This window comes from Drosophila erecta, unplaced genomic scaffold, assembly GCF_003286155.1.
Source record: "Drosophila erecta strain 14021-0224.00,06,07 unplaced genomic scaffold, DereRS2 tig00000092-arrow-pilon, whole genome shotgun sequence".
Classification (NCBI taxonomy): domain Eukaryota; kingdom Metazoa; phylum Arthropoda; class Insecta; order Diptera; family Drosophilidae; genus Drosophila; species Drosophila erecta.
The window spans coordinates 12,913,387-12,931,360 of record NW_020825207.1 but is presented as its reverse complement, the minus strand read 5'-3'; the positions used below and the strand labels follow the sequence as shown (position 1 = coordinate 12,931,360).

The following is a 17,974-nucleotide window of genomic DNA, read 5'->3' as shown; positions in this document are numbered from 1 at the left end:
AACAAGGCCGTTGCGTGCCAGTTAAGAGCCAGAAATCAAGGGGTTAATGCATATGCCACACACTCACTGGGGCACTGCCATGGAAAATTATCTATCTGCGGCCCATCCCATCGCATTACCAAATGCTGCAGCCTGAAATACTGTAAAATGTTCCCAAACATTTCGTTGGCCCATGCTAATTATGGCCAGTAAATTAGCTGCCGCGACCTTCCAGTTTTTGGATAATAAGTCAGAGTATGTCGGTTTTGATTGATTAATTCAAATTGAACTGGGCCATGAATTGAATTTTTAATGGCACCATAATTTGGCAGCAATTAAGAGTGGGAATGGTTAGGGGTTTGACGTTATTTTTAAAAGGGTTAGCTCTTGTGTGGCTCATAATATTTTAAATCGAAGCTGAATATTTTTCAGGTTTTTTTTCTAAAGAGCATTCCCGCTTCTGCATTTTCCATTTCCCTTCATTTCTTTGTTAAATTTTTGGGGACTCCAGCTCAATCAAGTTGACACTAACACATGTCGGGCACTAAGTGTTGGCCCCTTTCCATTCAAAAAAAAATGGGGGAAAAGCCTCTATTAATAGCGCATTAATTGATGATTATGTCGGTGGAAAGCGTCGTTGACAAACTACGTATCTGATGGATACATGCAGCTTGAAAACGCCCCTGAACGTTGCCATTAATCAAACCGTAGCTGCTGATTTTCGAAGAGCTTTGCTGCGGTTAAATATTTTGAGCGGCAACACATGTTGCCAGTGTCATAAAGCCCAATGATTTGTCTTCGGTGAGCGTGTGTGTTAGCCAAGCCGCAGCGACAGGCTTTGCAACATGCAACACTCTCAACTCTCAACTTTCAACTATTTAACGCCACAAAAACAACAGAAAAAGGCTGCGAAGTGCAAGTACTTTGAGTACTGCGAGTATTTCGGCATCGCACTCGCAACTGCATTCGATAGATACTCGCAACCACAAACAAGCTGCAGTTTCGTCGAGCCAGATGTTATGGATAACTCGGGGGCTGTAGCTGGAGCTGTGGGCGTGGCATTGTGCGTTCTGCGGCTTTGGGGTCTCGGTTTTCCGGCTCTCAGTTCGGGTACGGATTTTGCGTAAAAGTTTTTGAAACATTCGCGCAACTATGGCAAGTATTTTCGTATTCAAAAACCAGTTGAGCTGTCAGCATTCATCTGCTGGTTAGATAAATGCTAGTACTTATATAGAATTGCGGAAGCCAAAGTTTCGCCAGCAACTTTATGGGTATTTATTGATTTTAAAAATAGTTGCGAGCGAGTTGGCCTGATTGATGGTTTGCATAGTTGCCGGTAGAACTCTTTGCCTCTGTGCTATGGCGAGTGGATTCGTGAGATTTGGATGAGCCCAATGAAATGGGAAGTGATCAAAATGTTGTTTTGTTTCGAGAGTTTGTTTGCCAGCGAATAGTTCAAGTTTTAGTGGTGCATTTCATAGTAGTCGGCCAATTCGAATTGCAAACTCCCGCTAATGGCGGCTTTGGAGTCTCCAATTCGATCTGAATATCAATCTGTTGTGTGTTGTTTCCCCAAGTGGCGGCTTTCCCCGGAAAATTGGACCGGCCTAGTGCCATTGTGGCAGTTGAAGCTGCTGCATTTGCCCCCGGCAATTACTGGCACATGCAACACATGCATTGCGCCTCCCACCTGCGCATATTGGCCAGGTAGTTCTCCTTGGCCAAAAACTTTCGCCGAAATCCGCTCGGGTAAAAGTGAGGCTGGCGTCATTGGCCAGAAGTCTTTCGGGGGCACCAGCCAAACATTTGCCGAGACACGACTCCAAATTAACACGTAAATTGCAGCGGGTTAACACGCGTTCGAGTGCAGTTGGAAATTGTTGGCAAGCCAAATGCCCTGTTTCCGCTTCAGATTCAGTTAACGTCACAGTAGACTGCAGAGAGAGAAATAATATCAAATAATACGGCAAATAATTAGATGAATGTGGGATATTTAACACAAGTTTCGTTTGTTCAAATATAATTATTGGAAAACATGGTATAACAATAATAAATGCCTTGCTCTTGTGCACTTTAAACTTTGAAGCTTTCTTATCAGTATATTGTATCTGCTCTTGCGATACGCTACAATATTGACCCTCACTTAACGCCATTTTTTTGCTGAATGTACCCCTGTCTTAGCCTCGTTAAAGACGGCTCGCTTGGCCGAATGACTAGCGGGCCTTGTTACAATTAATTGCATATGCCGGGAAACATTTTTGCATACCGGCAACATGGTGCAGTTAACAATAAATTAGCGTTTAAAATGCAATGGCGGACCCCTTCGCCGAAGCCAAGTTCCTGGGCTCTTGGGCTCGTTAGCCCTACAAGATCACGCAGGCGACGTCAGGCGATCAATCAAGAAAGCCGGTAATGTCTACCCATCGCTACACGATAGTTTAGCTGAATGGCGCAATTAATTAGTTTCGTGTTAATGAGCAATGCGCATCATCCCGTGGTCATAACAAGGCCTCCAGACACTCCAGTGCTGCGCACTCGATGCAAGGAATTTTTTAATGGCCTGCTGCAGAGCGAACTAGAAATTTATGGCCAGCGGACAGGCCTGAAACGATGAAGACTCACTTAAAGTTTATGGAAGCCAAGGATCCTGCACTCAAAGTCAACGGTTTGCTGTGCTGCGGCCGAAGAAAAGTGTTGAGACTACAGCCAACTTTGAGCTTCTGTTGAAAGTTACACTGAGGGCAATGATCGAAGGTGGTCCTAAGAACATGTAAAACATTCCCACATATTATAGAACTATTTTTTCCCGTGTAAAACACTCACATTGCCGCCCTGACTTATGAGGATGCACGTTCCACGTCATTAGAGGCCGACGTTTTATTTTACTTTTGTGGCTGGCGGTATCAGACTCACATTGGATCGAATAAAACACAATATCCGAGGCCTCTGTCAGCGTTTACCCTTTTATTATTGTTCCCCGATAGGCTTCAAAACACCAGCGCCACTCCGACCCCCAGAAGCGATGTCAAAAGTTATGAGCAAACAATTTTCTGCTTAAAAGCGTCTGTCACAAAACTTTCGAGCGCCCCTTGTCAAGCCAAACAAATCCTGTATTGTGCCGCCTATGTCAGGCAATACTTTTCACAATTTGCCTGTAATTACGACAGCCGGAAAAGTTCGGTGGCTCCTGGGTTTTTCCATACTCCTCTCCGACTTCAAAAACGAAATTCCTACGTGATTTGATTGTAACGAGCTTTGGCCAAGGCAGCAACAACGATCGACAATGCAAATGTATCCTATCCGCGTATGTATCCTATTTTGTAAATTAATGCTTCGCCCGATGCCGACCATTGTGGGGCGTGGCAGCGCCCCCTATTATTTGCAACACACAATGCAGAATATCGTGTGTCAGAAATCAGGAATTGATTCAGTCGCTGATTTCTATTGTGGGTCCTTCGAAACCGATTTGTCGGCAATGCGTGTTGTATAATGTTTCGCATAGTTTTGCAGCTGAAGTGGTTTGATTTGATACCAGCCCCTCCCTTTCGATCCAGCATACTGCCAGCATACTGTTGCAAAGTGCTGTTGGCGACAAAGCAAACAGTTTTCATTTTCAAGGGACGGGTCCCTGTCCTCTGCTCGGTTTTCCAACTGACCGTTTTTGCTTTATAATTTGACAATCAATTGACAGTTCGTTGGGTAAACAGGGAAACACAAATGCAAACACGCACTCGCCGAGCGCAAAAATATGCAACAAAGCCCTTGACAATAAAAATATGAAATAAAATATCAAATAACTTCGCAAAACTATTGGTGAGCAAATTGCGTTGGCCAACTTGGATTTCCCCATGACATTAGTTAAGTGCTTGTGTGCGCAGCTGGGGTTACAAATACAACCTTTGAGCTGTCACTCACTCGGCAAAACTATGGTTTTAAACCGATTAAATATCAAAATATCAGATTATGATTAAAAATAATCAAATAGAAGCTCATTAACATGGAAATTGTACACTCTATTTTCAGATACTTAAGCTCCCATCGCTTAGACCTACGAACTTAAATTCGCTAGGTTTTCATTAGATATTTCCCTGTCGAAATCTTAAGCCAATGATGTCCAGGATATCCTCCTTGGTAAGCTTGTCCTCCTCCGCTTTTTGTGGCACTGGCGGAGGCTTTGAGGGAGCAGGAGTAGGAGCTGGTTTGTTGGGCAGGACAGGAGCCTTGGGAAGTGGAGCTGCTGGCGGAACAGTCGAGGCTCGCTTGGCATGATGTTGTTGCTTGATCGTGACCTGAAAATTGCCCTTGGGCTTTTCGCCCATAACCACCACGAGCGGTGGCTTAGCCTCATCACTGGAATGGCTGCTCGATGGGGGCTTCACCCAGCAGCGATAGGTGCCTAAGGATACGCCAGGAGGCGGTGGCTTGGAGAGCAGGTCCTCGCTTTCACTGTTCTCCTCCGGTGGCGCCTTCTCCACCTTCGGCTGTGGCTTGTTCTCCGTATCTTTTTTGATCCTAAATGGCGTCAAGTAGGTGAAGAGGTGCGGATAGGCATGCTGCTTAAGTTCGCAGGTGCAGCCGCACTGGAAGTCCTCCTCCTCGGCGTTCTCTTGCTGCTCCTCGACCTCCAAAAGCTTTTCCTTTGCCTTCAGCCGGGCCATCCTCTCGACACTGCTTCCACGGAATGGAGCCACATAGCAGAAGTCAGTGTCCTGGTCCTCCACTCCAAACTTGGACAACTTCTCGGCCTGCGCCTCCTCCTCAGCAGCACCGTCATCGAACTCCGGCTGGCAAGTGCACACTTTGCAGGTGCAGGTGCATTCCGAGTCGCAGGACAGATCATCCTTGGCACATGGAGGACACAGCACCTCCATGGGTGGAAAGGGCACCCGGTGCTCGGGGAACTCGTCGTCCTCCTCGGTGTAGGGCAGCCAACGGCAGATGTACGGTCCCTGGCTACATTCCGCCGTAATCTCCGGCGATTCCCGGGCCTCACCACTCTGCCGGCAGCACCTCAGGTGCGGGCAGTTGCACCTGGTCTGGCTAGCCGAGGTGGTGCTACTGCCTTTCCGCGGCGTCTGCTTTTGGGAAATAGCCTGATCGGCCTTCTTCAGCATGTGATTGTGTCGGGATGAGGCTGTACTGACCGCCGCTGATGGTTTTTGAGTCCCTCCGCGAGTGGAGATCTTTGAGGGAGCACTACTTACGGCCATATTGTACCTGGCGTAGAGCACCTCCACTTGGCCCGTGGCGGAGGAGGGAGTTTTAGACGGCGCTAGTGAATGGTTGACCGTCTGCTGTCCACAGGGACAGGTGACGTTGTCCACCCAGATAAATCGCTTCTTCAGCACATCGAATAGATTTTTGTAGACGCACTCGATCCGTTCCTCGAACTGCAGCTCCTCGGAGTACATGAGCCCGGCCAAGACGGCGTGGATCTGCGCCGTGCGGCGAGCAGCGTGCAACCAGAGGCACTCCACCTCGTGGGTCATCTTGTCCGCCAGGCAAACGTACCGACGGCCCTCTATTCCGGTGCCAAAGTAGAAGGCCTTCAGGAAACCATAAGTATGAGCTGGAAATTTGCATTGTTCAGAACGACCTACCTTGAATGCTCTCTTTACAATGGAGTAGGCCATCTGGGCGTCCATCCGGGACATCTGCGCCTCGTGGGCCAGCCCGTGGAGGAAGCTGTCCTTGGCGAATCGCTTTCGTGGCACTCGGTCGATCCGCTGGACGACCTCCTCGTAGTGCTGCAGAGATCGCTTGATGACCCCAGCGCTCCGCTTGACCTCCCAGGGACGGAGACCGCAGATCCGCATAACCTTCATGACGCTGTCAGTGACATCCGCAATGTCCAGGAGGTGGTACTCCGCCTGTAGCTCCCTGTTCCACTCAGCGCAGTCCTTGTGTTCTGGTTGGTGGCAGAGGCATTTTGGTCGCACTGGCGGCTGTTTCTTCGTTGATTCAGTTTCGAACATGCCGGTTGAATTTTGGACTTACGAATAAAATATGTTTGTGTTTGTCAGCTGGATAAAAGTGGAGTAGGCTGCCAATTCCCATGCCTAAAACACCTAGATTACATATCAGGTTGCAGTTCCCACTATATTTTCCCCACCTATTGCATATTTTAAATAGTTAATGAGCACATTCCATGTATGTTGCACTGCGGCCTTTCAGTACCTCCCGGCGAACCGCATCATGGAACACCTGTCGCCGGGATTCCCCAGAGGACAGATATCCCGGACAAGTGCGCCGCTGCATTTCTGGCGTTCCTCGGTCTTCGGTGTTTGAATGCTTTTCAGATAGGCGGGAGAATGCATATTTATCACGAAACCAGCACGCATGCTGATGTCGATATTTGTTTACCCAACAATTTTTCCACCGCCCGCGCATCGCGCTTCAGAATGCATGTTTGCTGCCTGATTTACTACTGTTCATTTGAAATACTTTTATGATGCATTTCGAGCGGAAACGCACTGGGGACAAGATACACATTTCCACAAGCGAACGCGCAAAAACAACAAACAACACTGAGTGCCTTAATATTTCCCCCATCCTATGGTGCTCTCAAAGAGAAGACTTGGGAAAACAATATCCAAGGAAAGTGCGCAAGTAGCATGGGGAATAAAAGATACTCTGAAATGATGTACTCAACTGTTCATCAATTTGTGAAAGAGAAAGAGTCAAGTTTACCTACCTGCTGTCTGACATACATTGTATATGATATCAAAATCAGTTGTGTGCAATTGTATTTAAATAAAACAAATTAAAATAATTAAAAATTAACATTGCAGTAAATTGAGAAACTAAGTGTATACTGATCAAATATATCTGCATGTATTAATTAATTTGTAGTATTCTTTAGTAATAACTGGCAAATGCGCCATTCTAAACAGAGACTTTCAAACTATTATACTTGTATTTTATTTTTGACAAATACTCGTAGGTAATTAAATCATCAGTTGTCTGGACACAACTGAAGGTCTGTCCCGCGTAAAAAGTGAATCAAAGTCTGAACAAATATTTTCATGCGGTCGTGACAAATATTTAGATAGTTGGCGCACCATGGAATCCCGGGGAAGGTGAAATGTGCTGCGCCGTGCCTAAAATAAAATAAAATCAAGCGAAATGAAATGAAAATACGACAGAAACAAAACGAGCAGCCCCGGAACAGAAAAGAGCGGAAAATGCGGGCACATTGACAGTGCGGGCGATTGATTTTTCCTGTGTTTGAATTTCAGTTTCTACAGCCAGCCCAGTGCCCAAGTAAAGCCGTGGGTCGTTTTTCCGGGGCGATCTAAAATTAATGCATGGCAAATAGATGGCGCTGCAGTTGTCAGCCGAGCAGATAGACAGTCCCTAAACTCCGGCATTGCAAATGGCAATGGGGCGTCGTTCGAGACGGACAGAATGAGTTTAATTGTTGACCTTAGCTATTAGCCCCTGTCAAGGGTCTTTTCCTACCGCCACTACATTGTTTCATGAACTGACATACGCTCGTGCACGCATACACGTCATTGTGCCCCTCAATTGATATGCAAAAAACACAACGCACATTTGCAAAAGTTTCCTAGAATCCACTTCAGACGCTCGCAAACGCTTTGGAATGCAAAAGGCGCTGACTGACAATCGGATTCCCAGAGCCACAGAGCTCCTTTGTCGGCTCCCAGTCCCTCGATTTATAATCGCATTTGTTTATGTTGCAGCAGCAGTATTGTTTTTGATTTCTGTTTCCAACGCATTCAGGGAATGTGCACCTCATTACTATGGCCAGTGCATCACCGCCGGATTGCGAAATGTTTCAGGGCAATATAAGTACGTGTCACTGCCTCGGCAGCCGATCTGCAATAAACAATGATTTGCTGCCTACTACTAGATCTATAAGGCATTTTTAGGACAGTTCATTTGTGAAAAGATATGTATGTAAAGTTTATTGGCTAGCTGAAATTCCGGTGAGTAAAGTACTACGGTGGTAGGGCAGCATTTCCCAATCACTGCTAAAACCCCTGGATCTCCATTCCCATGGAGACTGCAATTAATCACTCTTGATCTTGATTAAAAGTACGCACCCGCACACGAGCTCCCCTTCATAAGATGGAGGGCCAGACAAGCCAATTATAGACAGCCAAAGCCCCGTGAAGATGCCAGCGATCCGATGAAGATCCACGGGCTGAGCTGCTGCTGAATGAAAATGAAATGGAAATTATAATGCGAACAGCAGCAAGACAGGCCCACTGCAATAAAGACATCAACAGTTCGGGGCATCAAAGGAGCGGCTAGGCGAAAAAACTCGGAGGGAACATGCAGCAGAAAGGGGAAATCCCTTATGAGATTTCCAAAAATAATATTAAAATTAGCAACGAGGCGCGGCAAATGGCCTGTGCATCTGCTGCTCGACTAGATAATAAATCCAGATCCAGCGGCACGTCCTCAGTTTCAGAAGGAGTAGATCAATCAGAGCTTAGTGCCAGTAATTATGAATGACAAATGTTCGATTTACACTGCAATATGGATGGGTTATAAATAAACAGCCATGAGAAGTCGCTGTGATGGTGAAAAAATGCAGAAATAAAATTTGTTAGGGATGGTTAGTTGATTAATTTATGGAACTACTGAGTAACCAGTCAATATAAAAAGAACACAAATTCAAGACTGTAAGCTTCGGCCTTGGTTTCCTTACTAAATTTCTCCCAAACTTTCGCCCACTCCTGCACGTCTTTATAGGGATATATATGCTTACCTTGCCGCATTCACACGCTCGATCCGATTCCGACCTGCAAACACAGACATCCTTCGGCCGGGTTTAGTAATTCTAGCGCCATATTTGACCGCTCTGTTGGCCTTATCACGCCGAGCCACTAGTCAGCCAGTTCGGAACTCAAGTGACCACCACAAAGTTGCCTGACCGCAGCACAGTGGGCTCAGTTGCCGCTGTAATTAGCAACGAGGAACTCGTTGTTGGCTAAAACCACCGGGATTTTGGGACTTGAATCAATTTGCATATGTGTAAATCTGCAGAAGATAAAAATGGCAATCTGTTATATTTCAAATGTATAAATATAGTCACGCATTTCTCCACGGTGCACAGGTGCAATCGCCTGTGTGTCCCACTCAGGTGCACAGTTTTTGTGGGATGAGTGGGTTGGGTGGGATGGGTGGTAGGTGCGGCGGGCATTTACAACATTTGCGGTCTGCAGGCATTTGCATTTTACTTTCGAATGGGCCCGCTACGGCACGGATATGTGTCTATAACAAAACAATTAGAATCCACGGAGTCCGTGGCCACGGACTGAGACCTCGGCGATTTGACGCTGATTTATGAGGGGCGCAGGCGGAGGAGGCGGTGTGGGCGTGGCCGGGCCACGAAAACTCAAAGACAGGCACGTAGCAAAAGGCCGAGGGTGCGGGGATAAGCCATCGACCAAAAGGCAAATAAAAGAAACTTGGCACACACATAAAAGGCCAGGAAGGAGGAGGGTGGATGGGTGGATGGGTGGATGGCTGGGTGTCTCCGTCACTTTGGCCACCCGTGGGCATAGTAAATGCTAGTGAAACAATTATGCAATTACTTAATTTGATAGCCCGAGTGCGAGCGTGTGTGTTTGGGGTATTTGTGTGCGGCTATTCTGTGCTGGCCAACTCCCAACCGCCCATTTCCGCATTACGTATACGTAGCGTGGCCCTCGTGTTTGCCTTGTGGCCATGTAATTGTTTTCACTGAAGAAGTTGACCAACATTTGGCCTGCATAATCCATGGTTATGAGTGCGACAAGACATTGCGGCTCAAGTTTTGCAATTTTCGCCGTCAACAGCTATTCATTTTGGGCATACACTTCCCATTCCATGTTGGAATTCACCTGTATCTTGGCGGATATAGCTGTCAGCTTTTGGCCCTCTATGCCCTAATGCTGCTTAGAGTCACTCGCACAATATCCTGGCCATGTAATCACTTCTCCTGGAGAGAGGGAGCCAAATAACCAAATAACTTTTTATTATCATGGCCCGAAATATGTCACAGCACTTATTTCGTCCTGTCCCAGCAGAAATTTCAGCAACAATCAACACCTCCGACGCCGACGCCGACGCCCGGCGAAAGATCTGAAAACCCAAACGGGGTGTGCGCAGAGTGCTAAAAATGGCTGGAAATCATGGCTAATATAAATCATCTTGGCAAGCAGCTTTGCATGTTTGAGTGTCATACATAGGGCAGGGCAATATGAGAGCGCTCACGTTTGGGCGCAAAGGCGGCAGGAGCGGGGCTCATAAACACTTGGAGCTTGCCTTAACCCTTTTTGACTTTTGCAAATGTGGATCTGCAGCCCCCAAAGGGGAGAAAGCACCCAACCAAACCAAAGCCCACCTGGGCGCACCTTTTCCGGGCTCTGTTTGCTTTGCTACTCAAGTTGTGTTTTGTGTTTATTTTCGTTAGGATTTACTAAAGCAATTTTCTTTGTTGTTTCTTCAAGGCAGCTAGAGCTTTTCCTTTTCGTTAGCCGTATTAGTTTGGGTGCGTGTGTGTGCATTCGCATTCGGGCTGTGTAAACACACATTTGACATTTGCTATATTTTTTGTGCAAATAAATAGTTGAGGCCGCCCGAAGCAAAAGAGCTGCTGGCATGTGTTTTCGCCCTTCTTTGCTTTTATTCACCTGTGCAGGTGGGAAAGTCCCCGGAGATTTATGCCATGTCAAGACATTTTTAATTAAGTTTGATTCAATTAGCAAAGGATGCTGCAGTAGTAGTGGTTGCATGAGTGCAGCACAATTGACAACAATTGAATTTGCCATGTAAATACTTCATGTTGCAAAATGTAATTGCGAATGTTTGCCAGTGAAAAAGGCGACTTAAAGTGTCCTTTTCCCCAGTGGAATCCCTACTCCGGATTATGCATCCATATCATGTCGGAGCGCCGTATAAGAATTAAGTCATAACGCTTTCAAGCGCGTCTGTTTCAAATGCAAAAACCTGACAAACGCAACATGGCAAACATAAATAACCCGAACCAGCGGTGACAATAACAAAAACTGGAGGGGAAACCTATAGCACACACGTTTTTATGATGTGATGGAGCAGCGGCAACAACAAGCGGCAAGAGCAGCTACAACTGAGACAAGAGGTACAGTGAAACTAACAACTCAGTCAAGTTGCCGGTGACATACGACAAGATTCGGGGAGTGCGGGTGAAAAGACCAAGGAAAGAATTCTCCAAACACAAAACACAAATGGGAGGTAACGAGCCCCAGTACAGACAGAAAAACGGCGAGGTGCCCCAAACAAGTTAATAAGATATTAATTAACTTGGCTCTATTAGAAGATTGTGTCAAAGAAAGCCAGCAGCTCCTCCAGCCTTAAATTGTACCGATAGTTACCTTATATAATTAGATTATTTATTTATTTCTGTCAGTGCAGGCACTGCTTCTCCCCGCCTCCTCTTAAATATTTTATTGCGAGCAGTGCTGGGGATTGTAAAAGGGATATGTGCGATACAGGACGAAAAGAAATTGGAATGCCACACATACGCTGCTGACGAGCGAGAAGGCACAAGAAATTTAAATGACATTTACTCACTCAGTCGAAGTGCAGCAGCCAGAGGGAGAGGCAGGGTAGTGGGGCGGGGCGAAAGAGCAGCTTAACTAAATTGCATAAAATTTATTTAAATGACGCAGACCAAGTGGCGGGACTGAGGGACGGCGCGGGGAAGTGACTAAGGCTTTAAAACAATAACTATGCAATATATGTGCAGACACGACTGCTGGCATTTTACCTACGACACATGCCGAGTGGGCGCAGGGGGCGGGGTCTGGGGGCGTAACAGCAGGCTGCCTAAGCCAAAGCCAAAGCCAGACATAACAGAGCATATCCTTGCCAGGACCCTATCCCCGGAGCCCAGTGGAATACCCCTCGGTGCCCATCCCTTGCCATCATCCACATGCAAACTGTCGTCAGTCAGCTTAAATTTATTGCTTCCTTATGTTGTGCTGCGTTATGAAAATAAATACCTTAGAAAGCACACTCTCATAGATACATATAGAAACACATATACATATACAGCCGCCCCCCGTAAACTTGAACTTTTTGCGCCCATATTTTATGCCGCCTCCCTATGAGCACTTTTAAAATATTATATATTTTTTGCACATTTTTTACTCCACAACTTTTGAAATTTCTGTGCAGTTTGAGACTGTAAATTTTGTTTGACTTTTCGGCAGTCCTTGAAACACCAGCTCATCCTCCCAAATATCCCAAGCCCTGCCCACCCGCCCACATCCTCCGCATATGTATATGTCCCTATGGCCCTGCCACTGAGCATGACCTCGTTTTTAATGGCGTTTGTTTTGAAGCGGGATTTCCGTTTTGCGGAAAGGGTTTTATGACTGCCTTTTATGGTATTCGAAACACACAAATGGATGAGTGGGATCCTTTATGCTTGTGTATGGGTTAGCTTTTGCAACATTTTGAATACCATTTATTTAAAGTTTGCTCAGCGTTCTGACGGCTCAGTCATATTTTTTCGGGTTGCACGCGGCGTATGCGTAATGTGCGTACGACACACATTAAAAATGTATCAGCCAAATGAAACGGAAATGTGCACAGCACAGCGATGGAAATTCAAAAAAAGTTCGCATTTTTATATATGTATGTCCCACTGACACATTCTAATCCAATTTCAAAAAATGCAAATAATTACAGTGCCTTCTCCACCAGAGAGCAATGCACATGTCAAAGCTTAAAGTTTTTCTAATAACACATGTCAAAAGTGACAGTGAATCGTTTGATTTCAATGACACAGTTATTTATGTTTAATAAATATTGGTCATTTATTCAACATAAATTGACAGGCGTGTGGACAAGTTCAGCTTTATGCTTGGCTTTAAGTTTTAAAGAGGTTACCTACTCTTTATAATGTTCATTGCCAAAGATCTTGATAAGTAGATTCTGCCCTTCGGCTAGTTGGATATCAATCCAATTAAACCTCCCTTTGTGGGCAGTGCCCATTAGGGTTCTGAAAAACACAGATAGCTCGTGCTTCTCTAAGGATCTTTAAGATATGTCGACCCCCCAAAATAAAGCCGTTTACTTGTAGAGCCACCGCAAAAATACTCTCACGGGCGCCTTAATCTGGCCGCAACACCGTGAATTTGGTAGCAACCCTTGGCCGGGTCCAAATGAACTTGGATTCCACTCGGACGACTATCAACCCCCGTTGAGGAGAACACCTTGCAACCACCGAACTGAACAGACACTAACATAAATTTCATTTCATGCCAATTTAATCAATTGGGGCTATCGTTGGCACCCCCCAAAGAAAAGGAAAATAAAACCGAAAAGTCCTAGCCGCCACGCACAATCGAAATGGGAGGCTGTTTGTCACATGCTGACGAAATTAATTCGATTTTGATTAGGCGCAAAAAATCAATTTCTCGACCAAACTGAGTTTTATTTGTTTATGGCGGACATCAGTTTTTCTAGTCGCTCGCCCCCTGGGCAGCTGTTACGTCACATTATTTGTTGCTGTCTGTCTGCGAAAGGCAACAGTTGATGCTGGCCAATTCCCCTCGCTCGGCATCCCTTCCACCAACTCGATTAGACGTTTATTTGTTTTTGCTGGAGGTAAATGCAAATTCGAGTGGGTGGTTTATAAATCAAATGCGCGTCGCTCGGACGGCAGCTTGTGCTGGCAGCTTTTCTACGGTTTTGGATCGCCATGTTGACAATTTTTTGCCTCAGTTCCGCCTCCATGAACCCGCACTCCGAGCTCCGGAGCACTCGTGACCCTTGACCACGACCCATTCCACGGCTTCGGTAATTAACACATGCAGATTTCATCGGCCGGGATGGGTGGAAAAATGCGGCTGGCCAATTTGGCACAACTGTTGCCACGCAGGACCTTTTTGGCGAGCGATTTTGGGGGCGTTTTAATTTCAAATTCAATATTGACGCTGCCAACGATTCAAAAAGATAGAGAAAGGTGGAACGGCAGGGATGGTTGGCAAATTGTTGTCACATATTTGGCCGATTCCCTCTTTATTTGTTCGCAAACTTTACATAATTAATGGCCAGGCGATCGAATGGGTACGTATAGAAAAAGTGCAATTCGCGAGGGAAAGTTGGGCTTGTGGTAAATATGAAATGCTTTTACAACAATTCAGCTGCTATTTTTAACTGTCAATTCAACAAGGCAAACGTAAGCTTAAAATATTGTTGACTCTTTTCAATCGCTGATTTTAATAAAATTATTTTTTGGTTTTGAGAAAAATCATCTTGATTGTACTCAATTAGCTCATAGGGCGTGTGCCTAATTATAATCTTTATATTTAGCTTAAAAAAGAAAAGTGCATCCCATTATACGAATAAAGCCCAATCCATTATCATTCCTGTTCCGCCATCACATAGTGCTAAATGCTGTCTGTCACACCCCCAGCTTTTTGTCCACCTGAATGGGATAGCGTGACGAATCGTCGACGGTGAAACTGTGAAACGCTCTCGTTTAACCCGGGAAACCTGAGGGAAACTCGGGGAAACTCAGGTTCAATGCACCTTTCCCGAAAACTATGCCACTGCGGCGAATTTATCGATTTTCCTTACGGCTTTCGCACAGTTCCCGTGGCCTGCAGGCGGCGTCCATTCGAATCAATTTCATTAACACCGAACAGGAAGCAAAATCAATAGTAATTAATAAGAGTACTTGACGAGGACACGACGTGTGGGGCGGGTCACCATTTCACCTACCCACTACTTAAGACCACAAATCAAAAATCAAATATTAAGCGAGCGGAGACGAGTCAGGGGAAAAGATGGGCAGGAAACTCGGGTATGTGAGTGTGTGCTAAATAAATACGTTTTAGCCATGAAAATCCCTTTTAATTGCCACGCAACGGCCAAAGGATTTGCGCACACACACTCGCCACACACACGTACACACTTGCCCAGACAGACATACTCGTAAGCAGGAAGAGGAAGGACTAAACAACTCAAACTGCCTATGCAGCCGGAATACTCCAGTGGAGAACCGGAGTCAGTCGAACGGCGGACCTGGCCACATCCAAGTGGGATTTAGTGCAAATTGCAAAGTGTAACTTGTTTTTCGGAAAAAGCACTTTAGCGCATTAGAACCCACGCACACACGGACCATTCGAGGGTTGCTTTCCGAATTGGATGGTCAGACGGACAAATCTATGGCACAGTTGTCGATGATGATTAGAAGCCCACTGGGAGTACGAGTGCAGAGTGCAACAGGGTCCAGTTAATACGGACACAGATCTCGGAAAGTAAAAATGACTTCGCTGAAATCTTCAACCTTTTTATTGGAACTTTCCTTGAAATAATTGCGTCATTTTACAGATATCTGCCTACAAACTGCGCTGAACAATTTCAGCACTCCAAACTCCCGATAAACGCAAATCGTAATTACTGGTGCGGCATAACCGAAGTTGCAGCGGCAGTATCCGAGGTCCTGCCGCATGTTGTTGCATGTCCGCTACAACGGCAGCAACAAGCTTGCATACTGCAATGTCCTGGCTGAATTCGGTAAATATCCCCGACCAAACTGGCACCGTTTTAAGGGAAAATGCATATGTGCGGGCCGAAATCGGCTCAGACAACTTTCATGAAACAAACAGCATTAATTACATTAAAGATTTTGAATACATTACTGGTGATGACTCGGTCGCAACTCGGTAATTGGGGGTTCGAGGAACGGGATCCTGAAAGGATGCAGCTGCCGGATAATGGAGTTCTGTTAGTTTAACTAGTTATGAGCCCATTATGCACAGGGCTTAAACAAGTGGCAACTGAAGGCAATTTTACGGGAGAGCCATGTGTTTGTAATTCAGATTAAATGGGAACAAGTTTATCCTGTGAATAACAGCAAGCTTAATTTAATAATGTACGAAATTAATCGCGTCCTTGTAAGATACGCATTTCGATGAACTTTTATCTGATATGCGAACGTGAATTAAAGTCTCGGTGCGCACATTTTCACAGCAAATCGAATTACAAGCCGTCCGAAGTGAGTGAAATGAAAATTAATTGAAGACAATGGAATGCAAAATGCAATTTCAATTAATTTTCATTCTTTGCACAGTGCAACCACCGTACGTACATACATGCACTCGCACAAAATCACATATTCATTATGTCGTTATGATTTGAGGTGTCGTGATGGCAGGCCATTGTCCAAAGTGTCGGATGTTTTTTATCAATTAAGTGCTTGGCATAATTTCGGTTTTTCACAACATTTTTTCCCTGTTGCAACTTTATCACTGCGCGTTGGTTATTTGTCATTTCGAGTGGCCAAAGTGTTGAGTATCGGTTTCGCCATGGAATTTTAAGCAGTATTTTGCAGTGCTTTCTTAAAATTCCATGAAATTCGAGTTTTTATGGACTGGTATTATAGGCCGTTCTTCAAATGAGTGATTTTTCACCAGCTCCCTGTGCCGTTCAATTATTAAACATATTTTCAAATCAATAGGATACGACAGAGCGCGATTACATTGCGCCGGAAGACAGGCGGTGGTGCGGAAATAACACCATGAAATTAATGAAAAACCGCAAATGTTCAAGGACCTCCAGCCATGATCCTGCCCCGCCCACCGCCTTACTTCCGGTGGCGGCCCGCTCGGTTAGCTGGTCGTCTGCCAGGCGGCCATAATTGTTTGCGAAAACTTTATGCACGTAGCGATAACCGGCAGGAAAAAATCCAGGACCCTCTGCCAGCGGCTCTGCCGCCGCTGAAAATCGCCATTCGCCTAAACTTCAAACATAAAACGCCAAATTGCACCATTAAGAAATTCGTTGCGCATCACTGAACATTTAAAATGGGGTCGTGGGCGCTGGCTTCATAAATAATAGTTATAAATACTTAGTGGTAGTAAACTTTGTCATTGAACCCGAAACCCAAAACCGAGCATCGGGAACCGAGAGTCCGGCGCACTTAGCAACACAAATAATGCGGCAAGGACTCTTGGCTGCACAGAGAGAAAAATGCCAGGTAAATTACCTAGGCAATTACTAATAGAAAAGAGATACAAAGATGGAAAAAGGTACTAAGGAGATACGCTAAAGAAATAATAACTTTATTTCCCAGTATCTATGACTTTTATTTATCTCGCATATTCTCTCTGTGCATCGGGAGTCCTGAAATCAGCGCACGTCAGCGCAAAACTTGCCCAGGCTGGCGCACTTTGCTGCTTCCTGTTTCTGGCCATCGTAATCACTTGAATATTACGGAGCGGAAATCGAAAAGTACGCTGAGGAATTTTTCAGCGCTATCGCAGGCGGCGAGGAGCAGGCCAAAGCTTATGACAATAATGAAAGCGTTTTGAATGTGCGCCAGTCGCCATCAATTTGCAGCTTTTGGCCAGCGGACTCCTCCAGGATAAGAGGTTGAGGAGCGGCGACTACTTGCTGCCGGAAGTGGCAGTGCTGCAAATAAAATGGCGGCGCGTCTGCTGGCATCGCATTTTGGTCATTTTTGCGGCGCCATTGAACAATTTCGTTTGTGTTTTGCAAGTTGTCGCAGGTTGATGATGATGGCGCTGGCGGCGGAGGAGCTCCTGGTGAAGCACCAGGAGGCCCGGGAGTGGAAGGTGGGAGGCTTCCCTAATTTTGTGCTTCGCTGGCGTTCTGCTCCTGGCTGCAGTTTGGCTCCTGGCGCCACTTAGACCGCCGCATCTTGTTTATGGCACATAACTAATATGCTGTAAAATAAGTGAGAATTTACGGGGGGAACTGTCTCCTGCCCTTTTGGCAAGTTTTCTGTTCAAAAACACATTTGCAATCAGTTTTTCTGCGGTGGAAGGGTTTGTGCACAGGAAAGGGATAAAGGATAATGCAACCACACAAAAAGGACAATTAAAATGAAGCGAGGAAATTTACACCTTATGTCAATGCGAAATAAAACGGAATACAACATAGATTCTGCTTAAATTTTAATACAGTAAAACTAAATTTTATATATAAATATAGCGCGCATTTCTATAAATTGTGCCAACTAATT

General features: G+C 45.5%; 1 protein-coding gene across 1 annotated transcript; it reads right to left on the bottom strand.

Moving 5' to 3' along the window:
* Positions 1-3,985: 3,985 nt before the first annotated feature.
* Positions 3,986-6,013, bottom strand: LOC6547447. The gene is made up of 2 exons (XM_001974824.2): positions 5,580-6,013; positions 3,986-5,525 (listed from the first exon to the last, which is right to left on the bottom strand). Exons 1-2 carry the CDS (start codon positions 5,952-5,954, stop codon positions 4,056-4,058), a joined length of 1,845 nt encoding a protein of 614 aa, XP_001974860.1. The 5' UTR covers positions 5,955-6,013; the 3' UTR covers positions 3,986-4,055.
* Positions 6,014-17,974: the final 11,961 nt, after the last annotated feature.